Genomic DNA, 26,676 nt, shown 5'->3' with positions numbered 1-26,676 from the left:
GCTCTCAAGTCATGATAGCATGATTACGTTTTTCGCGATCGTTGATGCAATTTGTGCAAATGCACAACTACGTTACATACACAGCCTTCCTCTACATGTGTAAGCGTAAAAAGTGGGAATTTATGTAGCTTCGTACTCAAGGAGTAGTTTTTGTTATTAAATTCTCAACATCACAACGTCTTGTGTTAAAATATGTGTATGTGTGTGCACAAGCGCGACGAATCATGCAATTGAAGAAATTCGAGTTTCTGCTAAAATTAAACGTTTTGATTTCAAATTCTAAGGATAACACGAGTGGCGTTTGGTTTATTATTACGCTCATGTTTGTGTGTGTGTGTGTGTGTACGTGTGAGTGCCTCAGTCTCGAATCTATCCGTGCGCCGCTATAATATAAGGCAATATATGTCATTATGCAAATGTGGTGCATAATTTGACATTGACACTTTTAACATTGACATATAGGCTCTCACTTAATAGCTAATATAATATCATAAACGAAGAAACGGCCAATATGTGTAGCGAACGCGTTCTGCACCGACGACGAGTATCGATTTTTTTGTTGTTCTTCGTTTCGATTCTATAACGAGACGGATAATTTCGAATGTGTATGTATCAGCAAAAGCGGATTTGAATCGATATCGGCGCGCCGAGCGAGTCCTATATATTTATAATCATCATCTCGCTGTCACGTGTTGGAGATCTCGTAATAATCGCAGTAGCGCGCGCGAGACTCGATCAAAATTTTTATTATTTAAGTTTTTTTTTTGCCCCCCACTTTTTTCATATAATCGTAATTAGACAACCATTACGCGCGAAGAGTCGCTCGCGTTTTAATATCGACGATTCGTCGGCGGGTAAGAGTATAATACCGTACACGAAAAAGTATAACGATAACAAAAAAAAAACAGTAACAAACAAACGAATGGCTCGTATAATATGTAACGCGCGTTATATTGGCGTAGATACATACATACATACACGGCGGGCGAGCTCTAGCGTAATGAGCGAATTACAAGTGCATCCATCACGCGAATATGATTAGCGCACCGTAACAGGAAAATTTTTCATGGGATCCTGTATATACATTTACTAGTGTAATGCCTCGCGATGCGATTACAATAATAAAAAATAACTTACATGCGAGGCGAAATATTAAGGTCAAAACTTTCTTTTTATAATCTTTAAAAAAAAAGTAAGAGAGAAAAAATGTAATACAGCCACGCGACGTTTGAGATAAAAGTGTGCGTGAAACTTTTTTCCCTTATTTTTCGCTGCGACGCTCAACGTGCGCGCGATCATAGGCGCGAATTTCGTATGCAAAAGCTCGCGCGCATGCATATAATATCCATTAAGACAATGACGGCGCGTCTCGTCCCAGAGCTGACTTTGAGAAAAATTATCAGTGCCTCAGAATCCTACAAGGAAGATCTGTAAAAGGAGATGTGTGTGGGTCATTAGATCGGTCCAGTTTTCGAAGCAAAAAAAAAATCAAAATAAAAAGTTACAAAAATCAAATCCGGCCTTATTTTCGAAAAGGAAAAAACGTGCGACGATCTCTCGCGCGCACACGCACGCACGCGTGCCATTGTGTTTTTCTTCGCTCGAGTCATCGCGACGTGGTCGTCGCGATCGTCACACTTGTCACTCGCTCCGATGGAGCGTCTCGTATTAATCAATTTTTCACGTCGTCGAAAAATATACACGTACGCAGAAAAAAATATGTGCGCCACGCACGAGGATAGAAAGTATATAGTATATATATAATATACGAGCCGTTACCGATCTGCCTTCGAGATCGGCATCGGCGAGCGTGCGGCAAGGTTGGTCGTTGGCAGCGGCAGCAGACTGCACTGCCTTGACAAGTGTGCGCTGGCTGCGATACGCGATCCAAACTATATCGGAGCCTCCTGCTTGCAGGACTGCTCGACTTCCTTCTTTTTTTTCATATATTTTGATAAACGATACACACGCGCTAAACGGATGTTTCTCTCTTTTTTTCTCTCTCTCTCTCGCGATTTTTTGCTGTTGTTGTTGTTCCGTCTGATGCACCACTGCTGCTTTTTCTTTTTTTTTCTCTCTCTTCGCTCGGTGTGATACATCTCGCCTGGATAAACGTATGTATTTTACCTCTATGATTATAAGTTAATTTCCTCCTCGTTTCCGTTTGACTCGGCCGTGCGAGCGCACGGGGATAATTGTAAATATAAATTTATTGTGCAAGGCGATATATCGCGCGCGCGCGCAAGCACATAACTTTTGCATCTCTCCTTGATACGTTGTATACACACACACATCATGGTTAGTTCTCATGGTTAAATGAGTTGTTGTCAGTTGTTGGCTGTTTTTTTTTGTACCCCTCTGACTGGCTCCTACATATAATATATTTCATTCCCGTTTTTGAGGTCAAACGAGTTGACTTACATTATATATATTGTATACATAGCACATTAGTGCATCTGGTTCGTATATTATCGGGCCGACGTACGCGACAAAATAAGTCGATTAAAAGAAAGATGAGCCCTGCGGCGGCGGCGACAGCGACGGTGGAGGCGGCTTTAAGGTAAAAAAGTCAACGTACCGAGCCCAAGGATAACAACTATACTCGCGTTTTCCCAAAACGAAGCGGAAACGTTGCAAACGATCTCTCTTTCTTTCTGGCCGTTGTCGTCGTTGTCGTCGACGGCGGCGAAATAAATAATATTATTATATACAGCTCGATTACGCATGTATATAGAGAAAAGATGGGTAATTAATGGAAAATTGTCCAACGATCGTGATATGGTATAAAGTCGCCATTTATTTACTCATCAGTCACGCATCTATTTTGCATGAAAAAAAATCCGCGACATCATTAATATCTCTTTCTCTTTCTCTCGCTCTCGAGAGCGATATAATTGCGATCTCGCGGCACACATGCACAGGGCAGGTGCGAGAAAATGCGCTGCTCCGTACGTACACACGCGTTATTTATGAATATATATCGAGTCACAAAGCACGAGTCTCCGGATGTTTGATTGGCCAATGTTGGCCATTATAGCACACATAGGCATTGGCTACTCATTTCTCCTAGCCTTGCACTACTATATTGCTCGCTTATAATACACACACACATATGCGAGAGATCCCCGTACGTGCTTATGACTCGAGTATGTACTGCTGCGGCTGCTGTACATGTGCACCTAAAGGCAGTCACGGCAGAGAGCGAGAGAGAGAAGTGAGAATTTTCGCAACGCAGGATATTTGCAGACCTTGTGTGTGTGTATCGACGATCGCCGGCCGAGTCGATCGCGGTTGGCAGTCATATTAAAAAACTTATAATATTAAACTTTTTTTTTGACTTATGCAATTATTTTCACTTTGTCACTTGCAGATTCACAGATAAAGGTACTCGCCATCTAGTGGTTGAGATTTACATAACACTGATAATAGATTCAATACATTTGTTCCAAACCATGCATTGACTTATACAATTATTTTGACTTTGCCGGTTGTAGATTTACAGAATAAGGTATTTGCCATCTAGTGGTGGATACTGGTTTTAATTACCATCGAATTTTCATACACTTTTTGAGTAACTAACGCAAAAATTAAATCATTATTAATCAAAGTGTTCAATAGAAATTTTTATATCCTGGTGTAAAATTAAACATTTTGCACTATAAATAATTAAAGTGTATTAAATTTTTTTGCATTTGTTGTGCCGTTCATGTAAAAAAATGAATCATTGCTGATATATTAATTTTCAACAAGGAATTTATACAAAACTTATTTTGATAAAATGCATTAACTCTTACTTTAATTTTAATTTCTGATTTTAATTCGAATCTGCATTATATTCAAGTATTTTTTTAAACAGTTAATATGAGGGATATATATGCGTATATGTGATTTATTATATGAGCAGCCTCCGTCGACAAAGTTCCCCAGCGTATAATTCACTGATCGAAACATCTTTTTTATATGATATTTATATGCTGTTCCATAATTGCAAGAGAGCGACACTTCAATTCAAGATTTTGCGGCGAAAAAAAAACCCGAACATAGAGACAATAGCACGTCGCGTCGTGGCGAGCACACATTGCGAAGTTATAAATGCCGCACGACACACACACACACACACACGTCTATTGTAGCTTATAGACACCATGATATTATTATAGAGGTGTAATTGAAGAAGTGCATTGGCCCGTGATTGTGTGTGTGGCGATTGTCAGTGCGCCGCGCGCATATATAGGCGCGCGTTTAATTTACCCGTGTTGCCGTTGTTGTTGTAGATAGTGGCTCGCGATCGCGCGCGCATTTGCTTCAAGAGGAAAAACTTTCACTGTTTTTAAATCAACTGCATCAATAGGCATACAGCCGTGGTATATACGCGAGTGATTTTACTTTTGCCTTCATTTTTTTTCCTCTCCATCTTGTACGGAGCGCTGTATTTCGCCTATTGTACCCATACGGCACTATTCTGAGGAAAACGGATAGAGCTCGCGACTTTTTCGATGTATTATATGGCACGTGCTCACTGAAGTTGAAAAAAAACGATCGCGTTTCGCCAATATCGTGCACGACTGACAATACGCTGTATACGCGTTTGCGAGCGACGAAATCCGCACTTGCACGCGCAGCGCCGCGTATTCGATACGTTCGATAATTGGTAGAAAAAATTTTTGCGAATAATTATTTTTCATAGGTGCTCGCCAGTGATTTATGTGCACAATCATCGATTAATAGAAAACCGAGCGCGATCGGCAAGGTCGTTCGGCTTTTTTTGTTGGCGATTTGTGGTCGTTTTTAATGCGTACATGGAAACGGTACGATTTTTCGTCGACGCACTGCGTAAAACAAGTGAATTTTTGTTTAAAAATATTCCCCTTGAACGATCACGTTTACGCTTTATCACCAATCGTCTCGATTCAGAAACAAAGGATGAAGAAAAAAACGTTGAGAAAGGAGCAAAGAACTTGCCAGAAAAATTCACGAATTAATGGCTCCACTCGGATAGAAGTTAAAAGGCTCGAAATTATTAATAAAAAACGAGAAAAAAAATTCAACGCCTCCACGCATTCATGGAAATCTCCATTTCTGCTACTCCTCGCGCGACGCCAACGACGGACGTCGATAGTCGGCGGGATATTTGACGTACACGAAAATCGATGTATATAGTTTAGCTATATAGCATATAAAGTCGCATCGTCCATGCACCGATCCCGAGAAACATGACGTACGCAAAAGGTGACATAACTTATGTGTATAACGATCCTCGCGCTTATATTATACACTGCTGCTGATGCTTTTGGCTTTTTCCAGCTGCAGCACCTCGTTATATCGCGTCCGTGCGCCGCCGATGATACTGCACTTTATATTTATTTCGGGCTGTGCGCTACCACCGATTGACGCAAATTTTTTGGTAAGCGATCGCCGACGAGCGAGCTTTTTCGTGGGATCCTCCTGGAAAATGACGCGAGATACGAATCTCAATTATAGAGTGTATGTATCGAATCCGCGCGCGAAAGGGGAAAATGTTATAATAGCTCGTCGAAATTTTTGTTCGCGCGTACTCGTGCGCGCGAATCGTCATGGTTACACGCTTTGATAAATCACCTTCGACGAAATTCATATTTCTCTTTCCTTTTTTTTTTTTTTAATGTCGCGCTTCGCTTGCGTTGAAAGTCACGGCTGCGGAATCGGATTCGGGAATCGATGATGATGATGATAATTTTCGATTTTCATCAATAGAAATACGCGTGCGCGCACGCGTTCGTACATTTTCACTCTTACAATAATTCTCGAGATCTCGCCGCAGAAGCAGCAGCAGAGAGACGCGATTGACGCGCGCACGGCTCTTTTCCTCACAATTGCCACACTTTCGCAATGTGTAATCGTGCTCTTTCTCTCGCTCTAATCTCATGCTCTGTGTTGCAGTTGCATACAAAAATAAATAGAATTTTACGCGGCTCACGTGTCGGCTCATGTGCCTGATGCGACTGTGGCGTCGCGGAGAAATGCGATGATTGATATTTTTCAAAGCTGCGCACAGCTCGCGAGCTTAGCATTATATATAATACGCAAAATACGTCAATCGTAATTGGCCGATATACACGTCGCGTATGTGTGTGCATACTACTTAGACGGTCGGAAGGGGACTGATAATGGATATTATACTTATACAACAATATACATGCTTCGAATGCACATGTACGTAAACGCGAGAAAAGAGAGTGAGAGAGATAGGGACCATCGACCCCGTTTTTTTTTGCGCGGCAATAATTCCGCTGTCTTTCTAAACTCCGCTGTGTAAGTAGTTTTGTCGCCAATTTCGATTGATAAAAGCTTTGTGTTCGTCTGTGACAATTAACTCGATACGAAAAGCTCTTACGCACGAACATTAAATATAGGGGTAAAAAAATGATCGCAGATTTGATGTAAAATTAGAAATTAAAGTTAATGTGTAATACTCGAACTGAAACGTTTTGATTGAAAATTAATATTTTATTATAGATTTAGTTTTTGCGCTAATAGTACGAAAAATTTATGAAAAATCAAATATAAATAAAGCAAGCCTTCACCGCTAGATGGAGAGTAGCTTTATCTCTAAATCTGCAATTGGTGAAGTCAAAAATATGTATAAGTATGTACCTTCTTTGAGGACTAATCAAGTTCAAATTGCATTGTAGCAGTTTACTTTATTAATTGTAGAAATTAATTGTAGAAAAAAATTAATGAAAATTCGATCAAAATTAAAATCAGTCTTCACCGCTAGATGGCGAGTACCTTCATTTCCGTATCTGCAAGTAGCAAAGTTGAAAAAGTGTATAAATCACACAGAAGTATATAAAATTTTGGTATTATTAATATTTGAATCTAAAGCTATGTAAAAAATATGAGCGTACATTGGCCAACGTCGAATTGAATTGCGATAAAGAAAAATTCACCGCAAATTCTACGGTTTATCGCGCTCGCAATCGATAGGACGAAACAACAATACCACCGTCTCGTGCACTCTATATCCCGCTTGCTTTTAACGATTGTGCAAAAATTGAGTCGTCAAAACGATTCGTGCAATTCGTCCGTCTTTGCGTGACTATATAGTGCGTCGCGCGTAGATCGAGCTTCACGCGTGAATCGACATTTTTCGTAATTTTATGCGTCGCTACGATAGAGCACGATAATAATGATGATAATAATCAACGAATAATCGCTCGAAGGACCACACAGCTGCCGATTCGTATATATCTGGTTCCGAAATCCACGAAACGGCAACGTAAAAAAAAACAACAACATTAACGTCGCGCAATTTTTAGAATGAAAAAAAATCCAGTTTTTACTATTATTATATATATTATTTCAAGAGCGATGACGAAAGCTCTCGCGGTCGAATTGAATCTCTCTGGTGCAGTTATATAATAGGAGAGAGAAAGAGAGAGAGAGAGAGACTGACAATACAATCGATTTTCCCGCGAGGACGACGACGACGATCGTGTATTGCTGCTGCCGATACTTGCCGAAAATTTACCGTTCTAACAAGCCGCGAGACGAGCGACGACGACGAAGACGACGACGACACTGCTGTTCCCATTCCTTGCTTACCTGGTAACTTGATTCCCTCTTTCTCTTCGTCGGCTTTTCTCTCTTTCTCTCTATCTCCCTCTCTCTCTCTCTCTCTCGCGCGCAGTTCGTGTGCATATAAACGTATAGATGTATACATATTGCGTCGAACCGTTCTCTTTTCACCTCGTCTCTCTCTTATTTTTGTTTCTTTCCTTAAAAATCCACTCTAGCGAGTTTACATTTATATACAAATTTTATATAGAATCTTAATTATTTGTATCAACAAGATGTTCGGACGATTTGATCCGACCGCAGAAGTGTGTATATTATTGCGCTAAACCGAGAAATGTATTCGGTGCCCGATCTATTATAATGTTATCGCACATTTACGATGATTAATACTTCGAGTGTAATTATCAAAATATCTCTCACAAAAACTGTAAACAATTTTTCTTCTCCCAAAAAAGTCAAATTCTCGTGCGTAAACCGCGTGGGATACACGTAAGCAACTTGAGAAAGAGATGAGACGATCCGTGCGCGCATCGAAACTTTTTTGACGTCTGTTATAATAGAAGAGATTTTTAACCGTGTACGAGATACAGATACGGAATATATACTTTTTTTAATATTCAAGGATAACGCTTGAATCGAGGAATATCGAACATTATATAGAAAAAAGACCGGTTGAGAGCATTCCGACATAATTCAGCCAGGCTCTATATACGCGCGACTCATGCGTCGATATAATATACACGTACGAGTGTGTATAGTTTTAAAAAGTTGCTAATCTTGAAATTTTTAGAAGGGCAAAACGACGTCGAGCGAGCTAGAGAGAGAGAGCGATTTTATGCGATATTATAACGCATACATAATCCTGTCGTGTATGTGTGTGTGTGTGTTTTTTTTTGTACAACACACGCATTTTCCGACGAATTTCGGGTTCGACTCGAGGTCCGATCCGATTTTCGCGTTCTGCACGAACGGCCAATAAATACATGCATATATAATAATGTTCAGCATGCAGTGCAGCAACGGTGGCGGGGCCGATGTATCCTATGAGGTCGATTCGGCCGCTCTTTTCCCTCACCCGATCGCGGCTAGAGCTAGAGCTAGAGCTCCACGGCGATATACATATCTATTCTGCTGCTTGTAACTCGTACACCAGCTCTATAGAGACTCAAGCCAGTCACCACCACACACATGCAGCGCATATATACTGTATACACGTATAATGCAGCTCGTATATAGGCGCGCAAATGCAGTAAGTAGCAGCAATAGGCTTTCGTCTTACATACAGCTTTCTATCTCGCTCTATCTCCTCCGTATGTACGTGTATGTGTGCGTGTATGCGGTGGCGGCGGCAAATTCGCAAAACATGCACGGCCGCAGCGGCACCAAGGAGAGGGGCTATACCCTCCTCTCCTTTTTCCCGCGAGCTGCGGATGGGCTTATACTACTCTCGCGGCCTGCTGCTGCTGCTGCTGCTGCCACCGCACCAACACAGACTAACGCACGCCGAGGCTTATACACTGAACCAATGTATACTCCCAATTGACCGAACTTCTTTGCGCCGGCAAGAGTCTCTCTCTCTCTCTTTCTTATAAGACTTATACTCGGGCGATTCTCCGCGCGGCCGCGCATTGGTGTGCGTGGTGCGAGTTGGTGAAGGCGCGACGACGACGACGACGACGACGAGCCCGAAACACATGCGCGCCCGTTTAACGAAAAGTGTGCTTTTTTCCTGAAATCGAGAAGAAATTTTTCAATAACGATCTTTACCGATCGTATCGAATCGTCGTCAGCCGTTTTTTTATGAGTGTTCGACGGAAATTATAAAAAAAAAAAATTTCTCAGGATAATTTTTTTTTTGCAATATCTGTGCTTCGATGGTGTTGTTAATCATTGACTGTACGAACGAGGATCAGTGCGATGCAGCGACGAGGATGTGTGCTTCGAGCTTCGTACCGATGATCGAGCTTGCGTGAGAGAAGAGAGAGAGAAAAAAACTACCTTCGGAATACGGCGAAAAATCGGCGCGACGAGAAAAGAAAATAGAAACCAAATCGGGATGTTGACCAGATTCGGGGGTGCTTCCAAAACGATCATCATCATCAGCCAGTTCAGCGTTGCAGCGACGATATCAACAACGACGAGTAGTACGGCAAAGACGATAAATCGGTCGACGATCGATACGTGACGACGAGCTTATATAGTGGATGCAAAAAAAGCCGTACAACAGGCCGCACTCGATCGTTCGTGTCGCTCTATCTCACAACGTTTACACACACATATGAGAGTAAGGAAAAAAAATTTTGTTTTTGCCGCACGAAAAATATTTTTTACGCATAATAATGTTGTAAAAAGAAATTTGCATATAGATCGGAGCGCCACCGAGCCGCCAATATCTTCGGCAGCCGAACGCATTCGATTTGGGGCGCTTAAAATATCTATCTGTAATAGATAATACGTGTAATTGACCGCGAGTGTGTCCGTGTGCTTGCCACTGCACTCGGGCAGTGCAGATATATTCAAAAAAAAATCATACAAGTTCCACTTTAAATCTCACTGTACGCGCGTACACGATATACACATATTTATATATATATTTATCTTTTTTAGTTCTTTAAACATCGAGCACCAATGGCTCTATATATATATTATGTAAAGATTACATCAATTTGGTTATATGCACTTTTGCAGCTCGGGCGAAATTTTATCTCTCTTTCTCTGCTGTGTGTAGTATATGTGCGTTGCGCGCGTGCGTTGCAACGTGCGGCGCGGCTCGCGCGTAGTAACCAAACGCTCTCGATACATATATGTAGGATAAATATAATAAAATAAAATTAAGAGCAAAAAGTGAGAAAAAAAAGGTCACTCGACGTACCCGCGCGTACATATATAGTTTAATTAATATATAAAAAAAATCATCAAGTGTTAAAGAGAAAGAGGCCCGCGCGCGCATGCAGGTGCGTTCGCGTAGAGAGAAAATTAAATATATTAAATAATAATTGGAGCCTGAATTTCGACAAAAGCAGAAATTCACGTTTTGGTAATATGTAACATAACGCGCGCGAGAGGTATTTAATACAGTCTCGCATGCGCCCTATATATGTAACGCACGCGTGAAAAGTCGCAGCCGTAGCAGCAGCATTGGAAGCTCCTCTCTTGACTCGGGTATTATATATAAACAGTACGCACCGTACCACCTATAACCGACTGTTATATGGAGCCGTATAGCAGCAGCAGCAGCAACAAGTGGCTGTAATATAACCTTGGCTTATATATGATGTGCATCTAGATGTATTTAAAAGTGTGCTTAAAAAATTTCGCATCTTAATTAACGTTATATGTAACTTATATGTATGTATTTTTCGTTGAATTTTCGCAACGCGCTTTATGCAAGCACACCTTCGTAGCGGCGCACTCTCCAGCGTATATATGCGTATTTGCGGCTTCGCGCCGCGCGTTAAAGTATAATATTTGTCCACTCCTTTTTTTTTGTCTCTCTTTCAATTTTTTTTTCAATTCTCTCTCTCTCTTTCTCGGCTCGTTGTTGTTCTCGAATTAGCTGCACTCTATATATAGCTTTCTTGTTGTAAGCGACGAAGAAAGGAGAGCAAATTTTTTTTGTGTGTATACCGATCGTCAAAAATGGATCGCGGCAGCGGCGAAAGATCGGTATTATTATACACACGCAGACAGAAGAGAGCCGCTACATTAGCCGCGCGCGCGCACGAGGATCTTTGATTAGAAAGCTGCCCGTGCGGTGCATTATTATGACAGAACCTAGACAGTTCGATGTATTTATCCTTATATAAGCGCGAGTAGCTCTGCGCGAGGCGCACAAACGAGCAGTGCAGTGCAGTGCACACACACACATGCCACCGCCGCAGAGCTATGTGAGCCGCAGTGCACTTGCTAACTGAATTATGTGCTAAATCATGCTCTCGTACAATACAGATGCATGTAATATGTAATGTAATTGCGCAGGGTGTTTTCGGAAGTCTCTTTTGTTACTTAATTGTCTTTGACGTCGACTTCGTCGTTCGTACAGCTATAATTCGTTTGGACAGTACAAGATATTTGTACGGTATCGCTTTTTTATATTATTATAAGGTACATACGCGCGTAATTTATCGGCGGCGCACGAGGGGGGGAAAGGGGTGGTGCGTGTCGACTCGAAGTGTCCGATGGATCAAGGTTGCTTTATCGCAATGCATCATACTAATTGTAGCCCCACTGCAGCCACGGATTGCGCTGGAAGAAAAAAAAAAGGAAAGAGAGAAGGAAAAAAATCTCAACCATGAAATCATGTATGGTGTGTGCAATTAGGCACTGCTACTACTGCTGCTGCTGCTGCTACTACTCTCCACGCGCTCGCGTACGATTTCGTTCCGACATTGCACTTGCTAAACACGAAAAAAAAAAGAAAGAAATATGATCGGCAGTCGTGTACTGCTATAGAGCTCGTACACATGTGTGCTGTGCGTGCCGCTATACATACAACTGCTGCAGTGAAGTTTTCACAATATTCCGGAGACACATGCACACACGCGGACACACATACATCGCGGACAATTCGTGAAAGCGTGTTTATGAGACTTCCGAAAAAAAAGCTGGAAGACATAGCGAGCGAAGAAAGATAAACAGATTTTTATGGGGAAGGAAGAGAGTAAGAATTTCGAGCCTGTGTATGTTTGTGTGTACGATGTGTCAGCGCCGCACTCGTTGTCGTCGTCGTCACACTTATTTCATTTTTTTTTTTCCATTTTTATATTCTTTTTTTTTCACGTCGAGGAGACACGAAAGCGTGTATATGTACACAAGTTGTAACGTACCGCAATTTTCAATGTTACAGTCACGTCGCTTTAAATCGCCGCCGCTGCTGTTTCGCGAATATTGACCTTTTGTCTTGTATTTATAACACACAGCTGCTGTGGAGCTCTCTTAAAAATCAGAAAAATAATAATATAAACTAATATCAATATTATAGACGAAGACGTTCAAGTGCATATAAATAGTCTCTCTCACTCTCTCAGCTTTGTTGTTTGCCTGTGGAAGTTTTCGATAAAAATTCTTTTCTGCGCCTCTCTGACGCGAAAGCGAAGAGATTATCGAAGCAGCAGCAATTATCGCGGAGAGTCTATTAAACATTAAAACTAGAATATTTTCTATACAAGCAATAACTATAATAATAATGTGGAAGACTCTCTTTGATTCTTTTACTTGTATACTTGATACATTGAATGAATCGCAACGCGAAGAGAGTTAAATGTTATATACGCGTCGTATAGTCGTGTCGGAAGTGGCATTAATCGCTGTTGACTCGGCCAGACACGTACAATATACAATCTATACGCGCTCGGGGTATCAATCATCGTCATATATTTATAAGGAGTAATTAAATGTCTATCGGCACTTCGATAAAAGCTCGCTGTGTGTTCTGACTGACTCAGCTGTGTTGTGTTGGTGGCTATTATGCTGATGTGTACCATGTTGTATCACAGCTCTGCAGCTTGTATTATAACAATTAATGCAAACGGGTGGAGAGAAAAACGAAAGAGAAGACAGACGATTAATTTTTGAAGTAACTCAATTAAACGATTTGCGCCCGAGCGCAGAAAACTTAATTCGTTCTTTTTAATCACTTGACCTATTGAAAGCGATACAAACGATTATAAATCTCGTTCTTACCCTTTTTTTAAATTTTTCTTCGCTCGCGATGAATGAATAATAATAACAATTTAAAATCGTGGGTCCAGTACATTGACATTTATACACGCGTCAATCGTGAACCCGAAGCAGCGTACATACCGATTTTTTTCCACTACCGATTTTGCCGCGCTTGAGCTACGCATCGATCGTATATACAGATATGAATATTTCAGCGCTGCACGCTTGAGCAGAGAGCCCTCGCGTGCGTACACGTACCCGTTCTAATATCCAACGTATTTTTCACTCGAATAATGAAAGTGAAATTTTTCATTTTTAAGTGTGTTTCGACCTCGGGTTCGTTGGCTGTAGCTGAGAAAACAAAAGGAGTCAATGTTTTGCTTCTATCAATGACGCGTCGTATAATGTGCTGGTCAAGTAATTGTAATCGATCGGCAGTATCGAAAAATTATTTTTGTGCAATTTTTTTTTCTTTGATCATAAGATTTCACCCCTTCGTAGAAATCAGAAGAAACACGAAACTTATTTCTATGATAATGGGTTCAATTGAGGAAATAAAGTAGGTAAACACTGAAGTACGGATCAGCAAGCAGAAGCAATATATTAATAATCCTATATTAATTGAAAATGTCTTTCCTACTAGCGAGTTTACAATGCGCCATCTGTCGATCGAATCTCGAAATATTAATTCTCAAGAAGTTTCACATCGAAAACGATTCTCTCGCTTATCGGGACACACCGTAGCGTTTAGCCAGTTTGCTATACGTGTATCTGCGACGCAACGCGCGTAAATAATAAATGTCTTTGGGCCAGAGAGCCGAGCGCGTGTGACGTATAATATAGCAAGCGATTCGCTACGGTGCACCGCTTGATCACTGGGATTCGCGATTGCCTGCGCGCCGCGTCCAGAGCTCGTATAGCACATCGTTCGCAGCGAAGTAGTCGTTGTCCACCTCGTCTTTTTCCTTTTTGTTTTTTTTTTTCTTATTTACGACACGCGGAAATTCGAATGGCAATCGCGCACCCGCATAGTAATCGTTTGTCGAAATTTTTGAATTTCTTATTGTTGCTTGAAATAAACGTCAATGATTTCAAGACGATGCTTCTGATTTGTCTTCTCCTGCTTTTTTTTTATCGATACGATGTGAAACAATCAAATTCACTATGAATGAAAAATCAACTCGATTTCTCGTTAAGGCACATTCGCAGTCGATCATCGCTCATCTGCATTCATCGCGGTTAAACTTATGCGCGTACTGATCAAACGCACATATTTCACAAATTCCTCGCTCGTACGCGTACTTTTGCCGCGATCGAGCGCAAAAAATTCCAGTCGACACTTTATATATATTTTGCATTAAATCAATACATCTTTATATACTCGCGCACTCGCCGTATAATACATCCATAAGCTGCGCTTCGATCTACGCCAATCTCTCTATCTCTCTTTAGCTTCAATTGCACCATTGAGAAAATCCTCGCGTACGTACATGCGTGTGCGTATGCGCGTATAGACGAATTTTTCAATGCTATATGGTAGAAAAGCATAAGTCGCGATAAGGGAAAGACGTTTTTCTTTCTGTACTCGTGTGTGCGCGCGTGCACGGCAAGTGCATGCGTTTACGTGTATGTGTGTGTGTGTGTGTGCTTACTCTTGAGTAGAGCTGCAGTTATTGCACAATACCATCGACTCTCGACATCTCTCTCTCTCTCTCTCTCTCTCTCTCTCTTTTACTCTGTCTCGGCGGCAAGGTGCAAAATTGTGTAATGAAATTGTGAGATGAAAATTCCACAAAGGCCTTATACCACCACCGCTGCTACTACAACTACAACTACGACAACTAATGCCGCGCATTTAGATAGATATATACTTTAGCTATCCGTTAAAGCGATTGCTTCGATGCGATACACGCGTATAAACGCGCATACGATCGCGTGTGCGTATTTGCCTACCGCTGCGCTGGGGGGAGGATGGTTATAATCGCACGGTATTATAGGTGACAAATTAATTTTATCATTACTTCTTTTTTTTCTTATTTACGTAACACGATCCCAAGTGCACACGCGCACGGGGACATTCCGATTTTTCCTTATGGCCAAAGGTAAAGGTTTCGTATATGTGTTATTTACGTCGGTCATCGAGATGCGCGCGTGCTCGACTTCCGCTGCACATTTTTTCATTTTTTATTCCTCATCATCGTCGTCTTCTTCACCTTTAAAGTATGTGGCCGAGACAAAAATAGAACGAACGCGTGTGCGCATTCGCGGAGGCGATGATCGTCACGCGCGCGGAGCGCATTTTAAAATGCAAAACGCGCGAACTCGCATATCTATTTATCCATCGGAGCAGCGCCATAGCACCGCATTGTGTTTTGATACGCTCGCGTCAAAATGTACAAAAAAAAAAAAACATTACACGCGTCATTTTCATTCAAAAGGAGCTGCAAAGTCCGTCGTCGCGGAGCTATAAAAATATATATTACGAGCTTCTATGATGCGTGGAGGGCACACGTGGATTAAAAATTTTTACCGCGCCTAATGTCGTTGTTGTTGTTGTTGTTGTTGCTGCTGACAGTATGGTGTCGTTGTTGTGGTTCGGCGTACACATGCCTGCTGCAGCCTAGCCACACTCGTTAAACTTGATCTAATTCTCGCGCGCGCTCGGCTAAATTCTCGCTCACCTCCAAATCGCGAAAAAATGCCGCGCGCGGCTCGAAAGCCTCTTACCTATAAACCACCGCATGTAGCTTAAAACTTTTATCCGAATGCACGTGGAGGAATCGGCAAAAAGGCCAATGTGACATCATCGGCGCAATAGACGCACACATACACACTCGAGCAGTATATGTATACAAGCGATCGAATTGCGGGGTAAATCAATCATCCAATGTCGAAACGAGAGTGTTCGCCTCTAACGAATAAATACATTGGGCAACTTGTATGGGTATTTTTTTTTGTGTACGTAAGAGAACTATAACAGGGCATAGTGCAAGGCTGTACCTTGCGTGCGCGGCTGTATCTTCAATGTATAAACAATTGTAAAAATCCAACGATTACGCAATGGATCAATCGATCGATTGGTGTCGCGGATAGTAAAATCTGTCGTTGTCGAACAATATATCATCAAATATTATATAGCGACGACCCGCATGCAAAATTATCCAAGAATGCGCGCGTGCGGGGATTTTAATTTTCGTGCGCGCACATAATAAACGTTAAGCAACATCACCAACTAGAGAGAGAGAGAGAGATACAGATCTTTTGGCTATATACGCGCCGATATATGAAAATATATACCGCGTTTTGTGCGCCTCTCGTGCAGGTGTGGCGCGGCAGAGATTGCGAATCTCGGCATTTTTCCGACTTCTTTTTGCTGGCGATTTTTTTTTGACAATACCGCGAATTCTCCTCCGGGCTGAGCGTGTCATCGTCAAAGACGCGCGGCTCCACACGCGCGCGAACACTTGCTGCTGCTGCGACGACGCGAGATTATAGAAAGTATCGCGAGCCGATATAATACACGCGCACGCGGGGCTTTTTCGAGAGATGCTGCTTGTTGCCGTTGTTGTTTTTTCGGGGGGAGGAACGAGAGGAAAGGGGGGAGGACGCGAGAGAAGGTCGATGATGATGCTGCGGTATTTCGCATAAAATTATATAATAGTTAAATCATAATGTCTCTCTTTCAGCGAGTCGAGGAGTTGCCGCTCACGGCGCGCTGAGGCTCGTTAGCGAGAGTGTAAAATGTGGCATTTTTGTCGCTCGTTACGATGGCGAAGAACGAAGAAAAAAAAACGATTCACGACGACAACGACTTATATACCCGAGAGACATAGAATTTTCGAGTCGAAGCGAGAAAATGAAATATCATGTGTGTGCTGCTGCTCGAGTATATATTCACCTATTATGTCTACGACGACGACGACACAGACGAATTCGCTGAAGCTAATCGCGAGTAAACATTCGCGTTTTACGCAATCTCTGTACTCTACGGGCACACATACATGTGCAGGCCTTTTGTGTCCAAGACGGTCATTTTGCGGCTAAATACGCGAAACGTACATTATGTAGCACTTGATGTACACGACGACGAACGACGATGATTATTAATTCGAAGTTCGGGTTCTCTCAGCTGATAACTCATGACTGGGTTCCGCTTGTGTCAGTAATGACTTTAACCTTTGCAGCGGCAGCTGAAATTGAGAAAATTTTTCACGATCTCGATATGCGAAAAATTGTACAATGTGTTGAAATATTGAGGAAAATTACCGTTTGATCTACATTTTTTGCCGCCGCGGGAATTGAACAAATTATCAGGTATAACACCTCGCAGCAGAAGTCCGAAATATGTCTTTGCATAACTCTCGAGGCGCACGAGAGACAGAGAAACATTTAATGAATTCGAGATTTTACGTTTTTATTGGTGCTCCGCGTCATTATGATCCACGTTAACTACCCGAGCGTATATACTTCATTATGAATACCAGATTTATATACATATTCGAAAAACGTCCGCGACACGCACTATAATAAAATATATGATTTCGAAGAGAGGGAGAAAAGGATAAAAAATCCGTACATGCCGATGTTGTAATTAATTTTTTTTGCCCCCGCGAAACGAATGAGTTTACCCGAAGATCGTTTCAATGTATAGCGCTGGAGTAATTGTTACAAATAAATTCGTTTTCCTCTTATTGCAAACAACAAATGAACGAAATAGAAAAAAGAGAAAAAACTGAGTTATTAAAAAAGAAAATCCTCCTCGCGAGGTTATCGCACAAAGCCGTTGCAAGTAATTCATTTAAACCGTACAACGATCGCTTAATAAAGTTCATTGGCATTTTTTCGATAACTAGCAAGCGTAATCGATGCGTTCGCGCAGCGATTTGCAGGAAAAAGTGCGTTCTAAAACTTTTTTTCGACGCGATTAACCTAATAAAAAAACAAAATAAAAAAGGAATTAGATGTACAAAAAAAGCTAATTTATTGACTTGGTCTCAATTATCCTACGTATTTAACGTCACCGCACGCACATGTAATACGCATCACGTTTAGCCGAATCACGCGTGGTGCTCGCGCGAATTTCAAATAAATTTTTTCTATCTCCCTCGCTCTATTCTGCCTATGGAGTACACACACGTGATAGCGTACGCAATTTTCCGAATACGATGAATAATTCATGCTCGCTCCACAAAGCGAGAGATAGATCGTTGCAGTGCCAGCTATATTACAAGCGTCGACTCTTTTTCGTTGTTGCAGGTTTATCCCAGGCTCTGCCGCTGCGCTGCAATTACAACTGGTCGCCCGCCGTTTCCTGGATTGTAATCGACGACATCGGGGCAACAACAACAGCAACAAGTTGTTAGCAGTCAGTGCGGTGGTGTGAGTGCGTGTGTTAAATCATCGCGCAGTTATGAGCGAAAATTCAGATTGACCCATTAGAACCAAAGCAAACGAAAAAAGAAAGCAGAAGAAATTCAACGTGCCTGAAGTGAAACGATGTTGGGTGAAGTCACGTGACAAGTGCATACGATTCACGCGTCTCGTTTAGTACAAAAAAAAAAAAATATCGAATAATAGAAAAAAAGGGGCATTACTCTGATCTTCCTATTAAGTAAGAAGTTTGATAGTTAATCTCTCTTTATAAGGAATCTCGTAGTTATAGCAATTACAAGAAGAACATTACAGGCAAAGCGGGCTTTGCATCCATATAATAAAAGTATCCCATAACCGATGAGCGTACCGCTGTTCTACGCACTGAAAACTCTTTGACGTTGATTAGTGAACTGTCTCACGCACGGCGTTAATTTTTTTTTGAAAGAAAACGACAAAAGGGTGGGAGGGTGCGGCTAAACCACCTTCCACGGTCGATACTCGTACTCTTTTCATTCGGATTTTGGTCCATTGAAAAAAACAAAACAAAAAACAAAACGAAGATGAAGTTCCTAGCGGGTCTGTTCGGCGACAGCTCGCCCACGAGGATCGGCAGGCAGTACATGAAGGTGGGCAAGAACGCCCTGTTCGGCCCGAGGCCGAAGCCAGACGAGAGGATACCGGTGGAGAAGATACCCAAGCCCCTGAATCTGCTCGTGTCGCAGCGTGGAAAATTCAAACACAGTGAGTACTTTATACGAAATTCGTATATTAATAAATAAATTAAATTCTATAAGGAACAGGCGTTTTTATCGTTTGTATCGTGAAATTCCCCTTACACTAAAACATGCGCATATTATAGAAAGTGAAAATAAACATTGCGCGCGCCGGCAGAACAATGCTCGAGGAACTCATTTTAATATATTTAAAAATGCCAAAACTATATAAGGCACGAGTTTTCACTTTGGAATTTATCGTCGCGTGCCTCGCTTATAATACCGCACCGCGCACGGTCTATTGAACCTGCGCACGCGCGCGCGATCGTTTACCGAATGTTTAAATTTAAATTTTCGTCTAACACACAGCTCTAACGCAACGCGCATCGAGAGGCACTTATTCTTCTCATTTTTTTATTTTCGGTCACGCTCGAGAGAGTGAGAACAGCTTGGATGCAAATATCGACGTCATCGTAAATCAAACATTTTTCTAAATAATCTTAATTCCTCGTGCGTGCAACACTGTAACGCGCGACAATTGTGTACGCGATCGAATATCGCTTCGCACGCGCGGCATGTTATATATATAGCGTGTAGCACAGCTCGCGAGAATGCCTAATTGAGTGTATGATAATGCAAGATAAACATTAAGTTTTTTTTTTCGTATTATAAAGCGCCGTTTTAGCCTTCGCGGGTTATCTGCGCCAACGTGTGTATAGCTATATTGTAACGTCTCTCGAGCAAGTGACGCCGCGCGCTATGGATTTTCCAATATTTTCACTGAGCGCGCTGTACTCGTTATATGTGTAGCGCTTATTATGTATAATGTAGCCTTTCCGTGCGCGGCCACGATGACTGGGTAACATTTTTCAGGTTTTTTTCTCTTTTTTCTTTTTTTTTTTGGGTTCGCCATGAAAATTGCAATCCTTTATCGAATTATATGGATTCGAGTATACGTGTACTCGCATCGAGGAGATCTGAATTTTCGTTTTTCTTGACTGCACACGACGTGGGTCCATATCGGGGTGGAAATGGTAAACTTTGATAATTTCCTGATGACCAATAAATACTTTATCATTCATTCTCTTGTTTTTATGTATTTAATTTGACACAATTATGTTGCAAAAATCAAGTGCATTTTAAATGTTTTGAAAATAACAGTTTAATTGTTTCCAAAAAGTATAAACTAGTTTTCAACTACTTCAAATACAATATGATTACCACTTTAATCGTACAGTCACCACTAGATGGCGACGTAACTTTGTCTGTGAATCTGCAAGCGTTGCAATGGATATAATTGTATAAGTCATAGCATGCACCAAAAAGATTTTTATATTTTTTCACCTGACCATCGTCCATCACTAGATGTCGAGTAACTTTAATTCTGTAAATCTGCAAGTGACAGAGTAAAAGTAATTTTATAAGTCAAAGCACTCTTGAAAATAATAACATTGGAAAAATCCAAACATCATCGGAATTATTTACGTTAGCCAAAAATTAGCCATAAAATATATTGAGAATCTCTACTTGGGTAAGGGTTATCGATCTCCACGGAGTCAGCGGCAGCAGCAGCTCTTGGCGCGCGCGCTACGCATAGGTGATAAAATACTCGTGTATATATAACACGTCTTCCAATGCAAACACAGAAGAGCTCCGAAGATTAACGTCACTCGTTCGCGTATGTACGTACGTATGTTATATACACGTCCATCGAGAGCATCTCTTTGCTTTGACGTGTCCGGGGGACTTTTCCGTATTATTGCCAATATGGTTTTCTCTCTCTCTCTATCACCGTCTTTTGTTTCGACTCTTCTGTTTGCCTTGGGATGATTTCAACCGCGAGATGATTTCTTCTTCCGTGAAGCGCATTGAGAGAGAGAAAAAAAAGGGAAAATCATCGTGACTAATTTTTCCAACTCTTTACTAATACATTCGCATGTATGCTCAAATCGCGAAGCGTTTTAAATATTGTAAATACACGGATGATAAGCCTCCCCACGGGAAGTTGTGCAATTTTTGCAGTCTTTTAAGCTTAATACGCGATTAACGTGGCTAATTATCGAAAGGAGAATTAAAGTATATACATTTAGTTATCACCACGCACTGTAATTCGAACGAAATCGAAGGTACCGAAAGTGTATGATTATGCCATTTCAAAATTTTCTATAGCCTCGACCAGCAACACAGCCATAACAGCAGCAGCGGCGGCGGCGGCGGCGAATTTCGAGCATTGAAATCTCCACCACACACGAGCTTACATAGCGTGTGCGTTATGATAATCTAAAAATGTTGCGCACGCGCGCCGCTCGCGAACATCGTCCCGAATTTACGAGTTTCCGGTGTGCGTTCGTTAAGTGAAAACGATGCGTGTGCAAGTGAGCATTTAGCAAGGAAAAATTTTCATATGAATGAGAGAGGTGATAAAAGTTATGCTGTTTTCCATTCGTATGTATAAATAGTATAGTCGTCGTCGTCGGAGTCAAGCGAAAATAGATGCATTACTTTTTTTTTGCGTTCGTTCGATCTCACCTTGACTGCCGTATTAGCTCGTCGTCGTCGTCGAGAATTCGGTGCGTTTTGACACAAGAAATGTGTGCTGCTGCCGCTGCCGTCCCAAGGATCTTCCTGTTGATGCAACTTTTGCCTGCGAAACGTCCATATAATGTACCCGCTGCCGCCGTCGCCGCCGCGTCGTCGTCGAGTGATTTATATATCTTTTATCCTTTTACGATTTTTTAATTATACATTCACAAAAGTATATCCGCGCGAGCGAGAGCAGTCGTCTTTATCATTTGCTCCCAGCGAGCGCGGAGTTATTATCTTCGTGTCATTGTCGATGATATGCGCTGCGGAGCTTTCACGCGCATGACGAATTTCGGACGGATCTCGCGACCCTGAAGGCCGTTCTCGATGGTCATCCCGAAAACGATCAAGCCTCTCTCCAAACGATAAGAGGACTATGCATAAAAAAAGAAGAAGAGGAGATATATGCTGCATCATATATATGTACGAGAGAAACAAGTTCGTTGCAACATTTGCGACTAGTTAGTGCACAAGTGTATACGCACACGCACACACATCTATCTACTTCTAAAAGTTTCATAATGATTATTACAAAACGTAGAACTGCCGCTCTGCTGGTTGCCGCCGCGAAGATTCACCTTCGCTTTATGCGAGAGAGCCACACACACACATACACGCACGATATGTCCAGTTAATATAGTGTACCTAATACTACTAATGGCTAAACGCGCGGGGACCAACCTTGGCTTTTGAAAGATATAGGAGGCTCGAGTTGCATTATATGGACATTCTTGGTGCTTACAACCGCGCATACATATGCGTGCATACGAGTACGTATGTATGTCCATTCCAGCATCTCGTCGTCGTAGCGCGCGCGCGACATTCTTTTGTATATAATAATGTTTATTATAAACAGCTCGGACGCTCGGCTTTATCTCCCGTTGCTGCTGCTAATTTTTTTTCTCTCTTTTCTTCCAAGATCGAGGGAATATCGTTTACATATTATGCTAAACGGTCGTAAAAGCTGACAAATAATCGTGCAATTTATCAAAAAATCTCTTCTGCAATTTTTATTATAATAACGTACAACACGATGCCTGCGATCGATGCTCTTCTCGTGTACGTCGTTAAAGTCACCGAGATCTCATTATTTTTTTCCTCGATAAAACACGTATGTTATAATATTATTTATCATAAAGCTCGTACTCCTGCGCGGGACCCAGTAAGAATCGAACGCGACGATCGCTTTCCTCGATTAAAAAACTTCGCACGCGGCTAATTATCTGCCTCGGTGTACTATATAGAGGCCTTTGTGTTTACTGCATCGTGTGCATGTGTGTATGCGCGGTGTCCGTACCGGTAATTGTACCAATAAAATGTATGCGCGCTCGAGAGAGAGAGAGAGAGAGAGCATAGCTTGCGAAACCCGCAGCCGCGTTGCAGGGTTGTGCGCCGCGCTTTTTTCTTTGCGAAACGTGAAATTCGTATAGCCTTCGGGTGTTAATTCCCATACACTAGTGGCGGTAGCGCATGGCGGATTATTACAAAGTTGTAACCTTGAAAATATATATTCGCCAAACGAGCCTTCGTGCGCTGCTGCTGCTGCTGCTGTGCCACCACAGGGTCTTCTATCACAAGAAAGAAACGCGCAGGGAGAGCGAGAGAGAGAGAGAGAAAGAAGGGATTATACCGCGCGCGTGGATATTTCGTAATACCGATTCTGCTCTCTTGACGAGCTCGAAGAAAAAGAAGAAGAAAAAGAGGCATGTGTATATTATGGACCTGCCGCACGAGCGACCGAAACAATTGACGCAGGTGGTTTTTTTCACGCGACTCAAGATAAATGCAATGAAGAGAGAGATTCTTCGAGAAGGGATACGCGATTTATGGATTTTTGGCGATGATTCAGCAAAGTGCGACGCGTAATACATACATACACATGCGAATTGCAGTCTCATGCAGCTCCACCGTCACCGGTTGCAGACAGCTCGCGCCTCGGTGTGACGCAAAACCCGATTTCTCGTTAAAACGTATTAAAGACCTTTTGATTTATAATATTATATATGGTATATTGCCATTTCGCACGGGGGCCAATTGACGCACGTGTTTTTAAAACTATATATGTACAGCCTCGACCATTTCGTTTGTGTATATATTTTCGAACGCGCGATATACACACGACAAACTAGTCGATTAGCTCGTTTTAGGCGAATCCTCTCTGTTTTATGGGCAATTCGCTCGCACAGATTATATTATTCGTCTTTCTTAAAATCTTCTTTTTTTTATATTAACGGAGAGCGCGAGAAAATTCCAACGAACGAACGGGAGAAATATTTCGGCAATGACAGTACATCGACGAGCTGGTCCTTATGTGCCTTTTTATTATTTCCATTACTCAGCTTCGTGTGTGCATGTACGGTTTTTAATTTTTATACCTATTATATTATATGCCAAGTGAACATTAGTTGCTTTCAATTATATCGACGCGCACATGCTTGTTACTGTTGTTGTTGTTGTTGTTGTTGTTGTTATTTTTTGTTCCTTACTTTAAATAATAAATTGCGTAAGGAATTTTTGTAATGTGGCAAAAATTTCGTGTGCACACGTGCTTGTAAGGACTCGCTACTGCACTGCTACTGATACTTGCTCGGTGTGGCGCACGAGAGTGAAAGTGATCTCAAAAAATAGCTGGTGTATATTACTGCGTGCGAGCATACGTATACCATGAGGAAGGTGTGCATTTACTTAACGTGCCCCTGTGCCGCCGATGCAGCAGCTATTATTACCTCTAAGTGCATCGATTCATTAGGAATCGGCATTAAGTAGCTCAAATTTTCGAGCGTAAATTTCCCCCCCTCTCTGCCGTCGACGAAGCACGACTGCGCGTCCGCATTGAGTAATCGGCTTTTTAGGTACAGGCGCGCGAGTGTACGATTATGTATTATATCAGCGAATTATTGGAGCTCGCGAGCGCGTCGTATCATCGCGTAAATGATTATATATTGTAGCTTATTAGCGATTATGCCGATGTGTATCGTGATCACGAGCACGATTGGATAATTGTATAATGACATAATTACGATTTCATGGTGTTTATTATATTGTTCACAATTGAATATTGTTTCTAACTAACAAGGAGAGCTCTCCAAGTCCGGGTCACCGAATGCCCTGAAAATTTTTTCGTGATCTCCTAGTACATGATGATGATCCCCCATATAGTTAGTTTGATCCAATGGGCCCTATAACAATACTTTTACGCATGGTCAAGATTTGAATATTATTTAACGATAATAAATACCATATAATAGCCTAACATGGTACCAGGCTTAAAACAGTCAATTCCAACTGACTAAGCATTGTTACTTTGTGTTTTTCAAGTTTTTAAACACTTAATCAAAAAATAAACACTGTAGCTCAATTGGTATACTATGCAAGTCTCAAAGAGCGAACCAATTTGAGCTAAAATTAAAGTACTTTACTAAAAGTATTGATGCAAAAGATTGGAATAAAACTTTTATATTATTAAACTCACTGTTCCTTCTGTTTGATCCATTTTTGACACTTCATTGATTATATTCTAAGTGCCAGATTGCCTCATCAATGATGCTGGAAATGCTTCTTTTTCTTTTCCCCAATAACTTATAATATAATCAATAAAGTGTCAAAAATGGATCAAAAAGAAGGAACAGTGAATTTAATAATATAAAAGTTTTATTTCAATCTTTTGCATCAATAGTTATAGTAAAGTACTTTAATTTTAGCTCAAATTTGTTCGCTCTTTGGGACTTGCATAGTATACCAATTGAGCTACAGTGTTTATTTTTTGAATAAGTGTTTAAAAACTTGAAAAACACAAAGTAACGATGCTGTTTAGTCAGTTGGAATTGACTGTTTTAAGCCTGATACCATGATAGGCTATTATATGGTATTTATTATCGTTAAATAATATTCAAATCTTGACCATGCGTAAAAGTATTGTTATAAGGCCCATTGGATCAAATTAACTATATGGGGGATCATCATCATGTACTAGGAGATCACAAAAAAATTTTCAGGGCATTCGGTGACCCGGACTTGGAGAGCTCTCCTTGTAAGTCCGTCGTGCATTTACTCCGAGGTGAGATTGTGTACACTATGCGGATATTAATTTTGTCACATTGAAACGTGGAATCTGTATGTTAATACATGTTCCAATCGAAACACTTGCAGAGAAAATAGACGTACGCATAGTGTAAGTGATTTGATTTATATAGAATTAATTTTACTTTTCCATTTGCAGATTTGCAGCTAAAGGTACTCCGCCATCTAGTAGCGGAGTTTAGAATTATCGTATTTAAAGTGGTTAGCGAATGGTTCAATTATTTGGAACAATCAAATTCTGATTTTAAATGCACTGAATATTAGTATAATATATAATAGAAAAATAATCGCCAAAAGCCAGCCCATTATATTTTAAATCATTTAGCATACACTAGGTGTATTTTAAAGCACTTGAAATGACCATTTCTGAGTTATTAGACCAGTATATTGAGCATTTTTATTGGGTTGGCAATAGACAAATATTTAATCTTCTGGATTTATTTACGTATACATTACATTCGATTCATATGAAAATTGTTTTTTTTTCACCATAAGCTTATAGTACTTGCAAAAATGAATTTATAATTTCATGCTGTCTGCTCGATTTTTTGACATTATAAAATACCACTGTATACAGCAATTATAATTGATTTTTTTCCATTGACATGCTAATTAACACGAGCCCTTGAAGCGAAATGGATACTAAACTCTTTTGACATTGGCGCGCTCGCCCGGCCCAGCTCGTTTCTTTTTCGTTGCATTCAATTAA

General features: G+C 41.1%; 1 protein-coding gene across 3 annotated transcripts in view; it reads left to right on the top strand.

Annotated features, from left to right (window-relative positions):
- Window positions 1-26,676, top strand: part of LOC106655377 (scavenger receptor class B member 1) — a 60,079-nt gene that overhangs the window by 3,335 nt on the left and 30,068 nt on the right. Inside the window, exons 1-2 of one of the 3 annotated variants that reach the window (XM_014375748.2) lie at window positions 9,194-9,841; window positions 18,475-19,332. In XM_014375748.2, the coding sequence (XP_014231234.1) occupies window positions 19,152-19,332 (181 nt within the window). In that variant the 5' untranslated portion in view covers window positions 9,194-9,841; window positions 18,475-19,151. Of the gene's footprint in view, window positions 1-9,193; window positions 9,842-18,474; window positions 19,333-26,676 lie in introns of those variants that run through there. The other 2 variants (XM_014375747.2, XM_014375749.2) reach the window with 2 other exon arrangements.

The sequence above is a fragment of the Trichogramma pretiosum genome, unplaced genomic scaffold, assembly GCF_000599845.2.
Source record: "Trichogramma pretiosum strain Unisexual culture from Peru unplaced genomic scaffold, Tpre_2.0 scaffold12, whole genome shotgun sequence".
NCBI lineage: Eukaryota > Metazoa > Arthropoda > Insecta > Hymenoptera > Trichogrammatidae > Trichogramma > Trichogramma pretiosum.
Note: the sequence above shows the minus strand (reverse complement) of the source record. Positions and strands in the feature narration are given on the sequence as shown.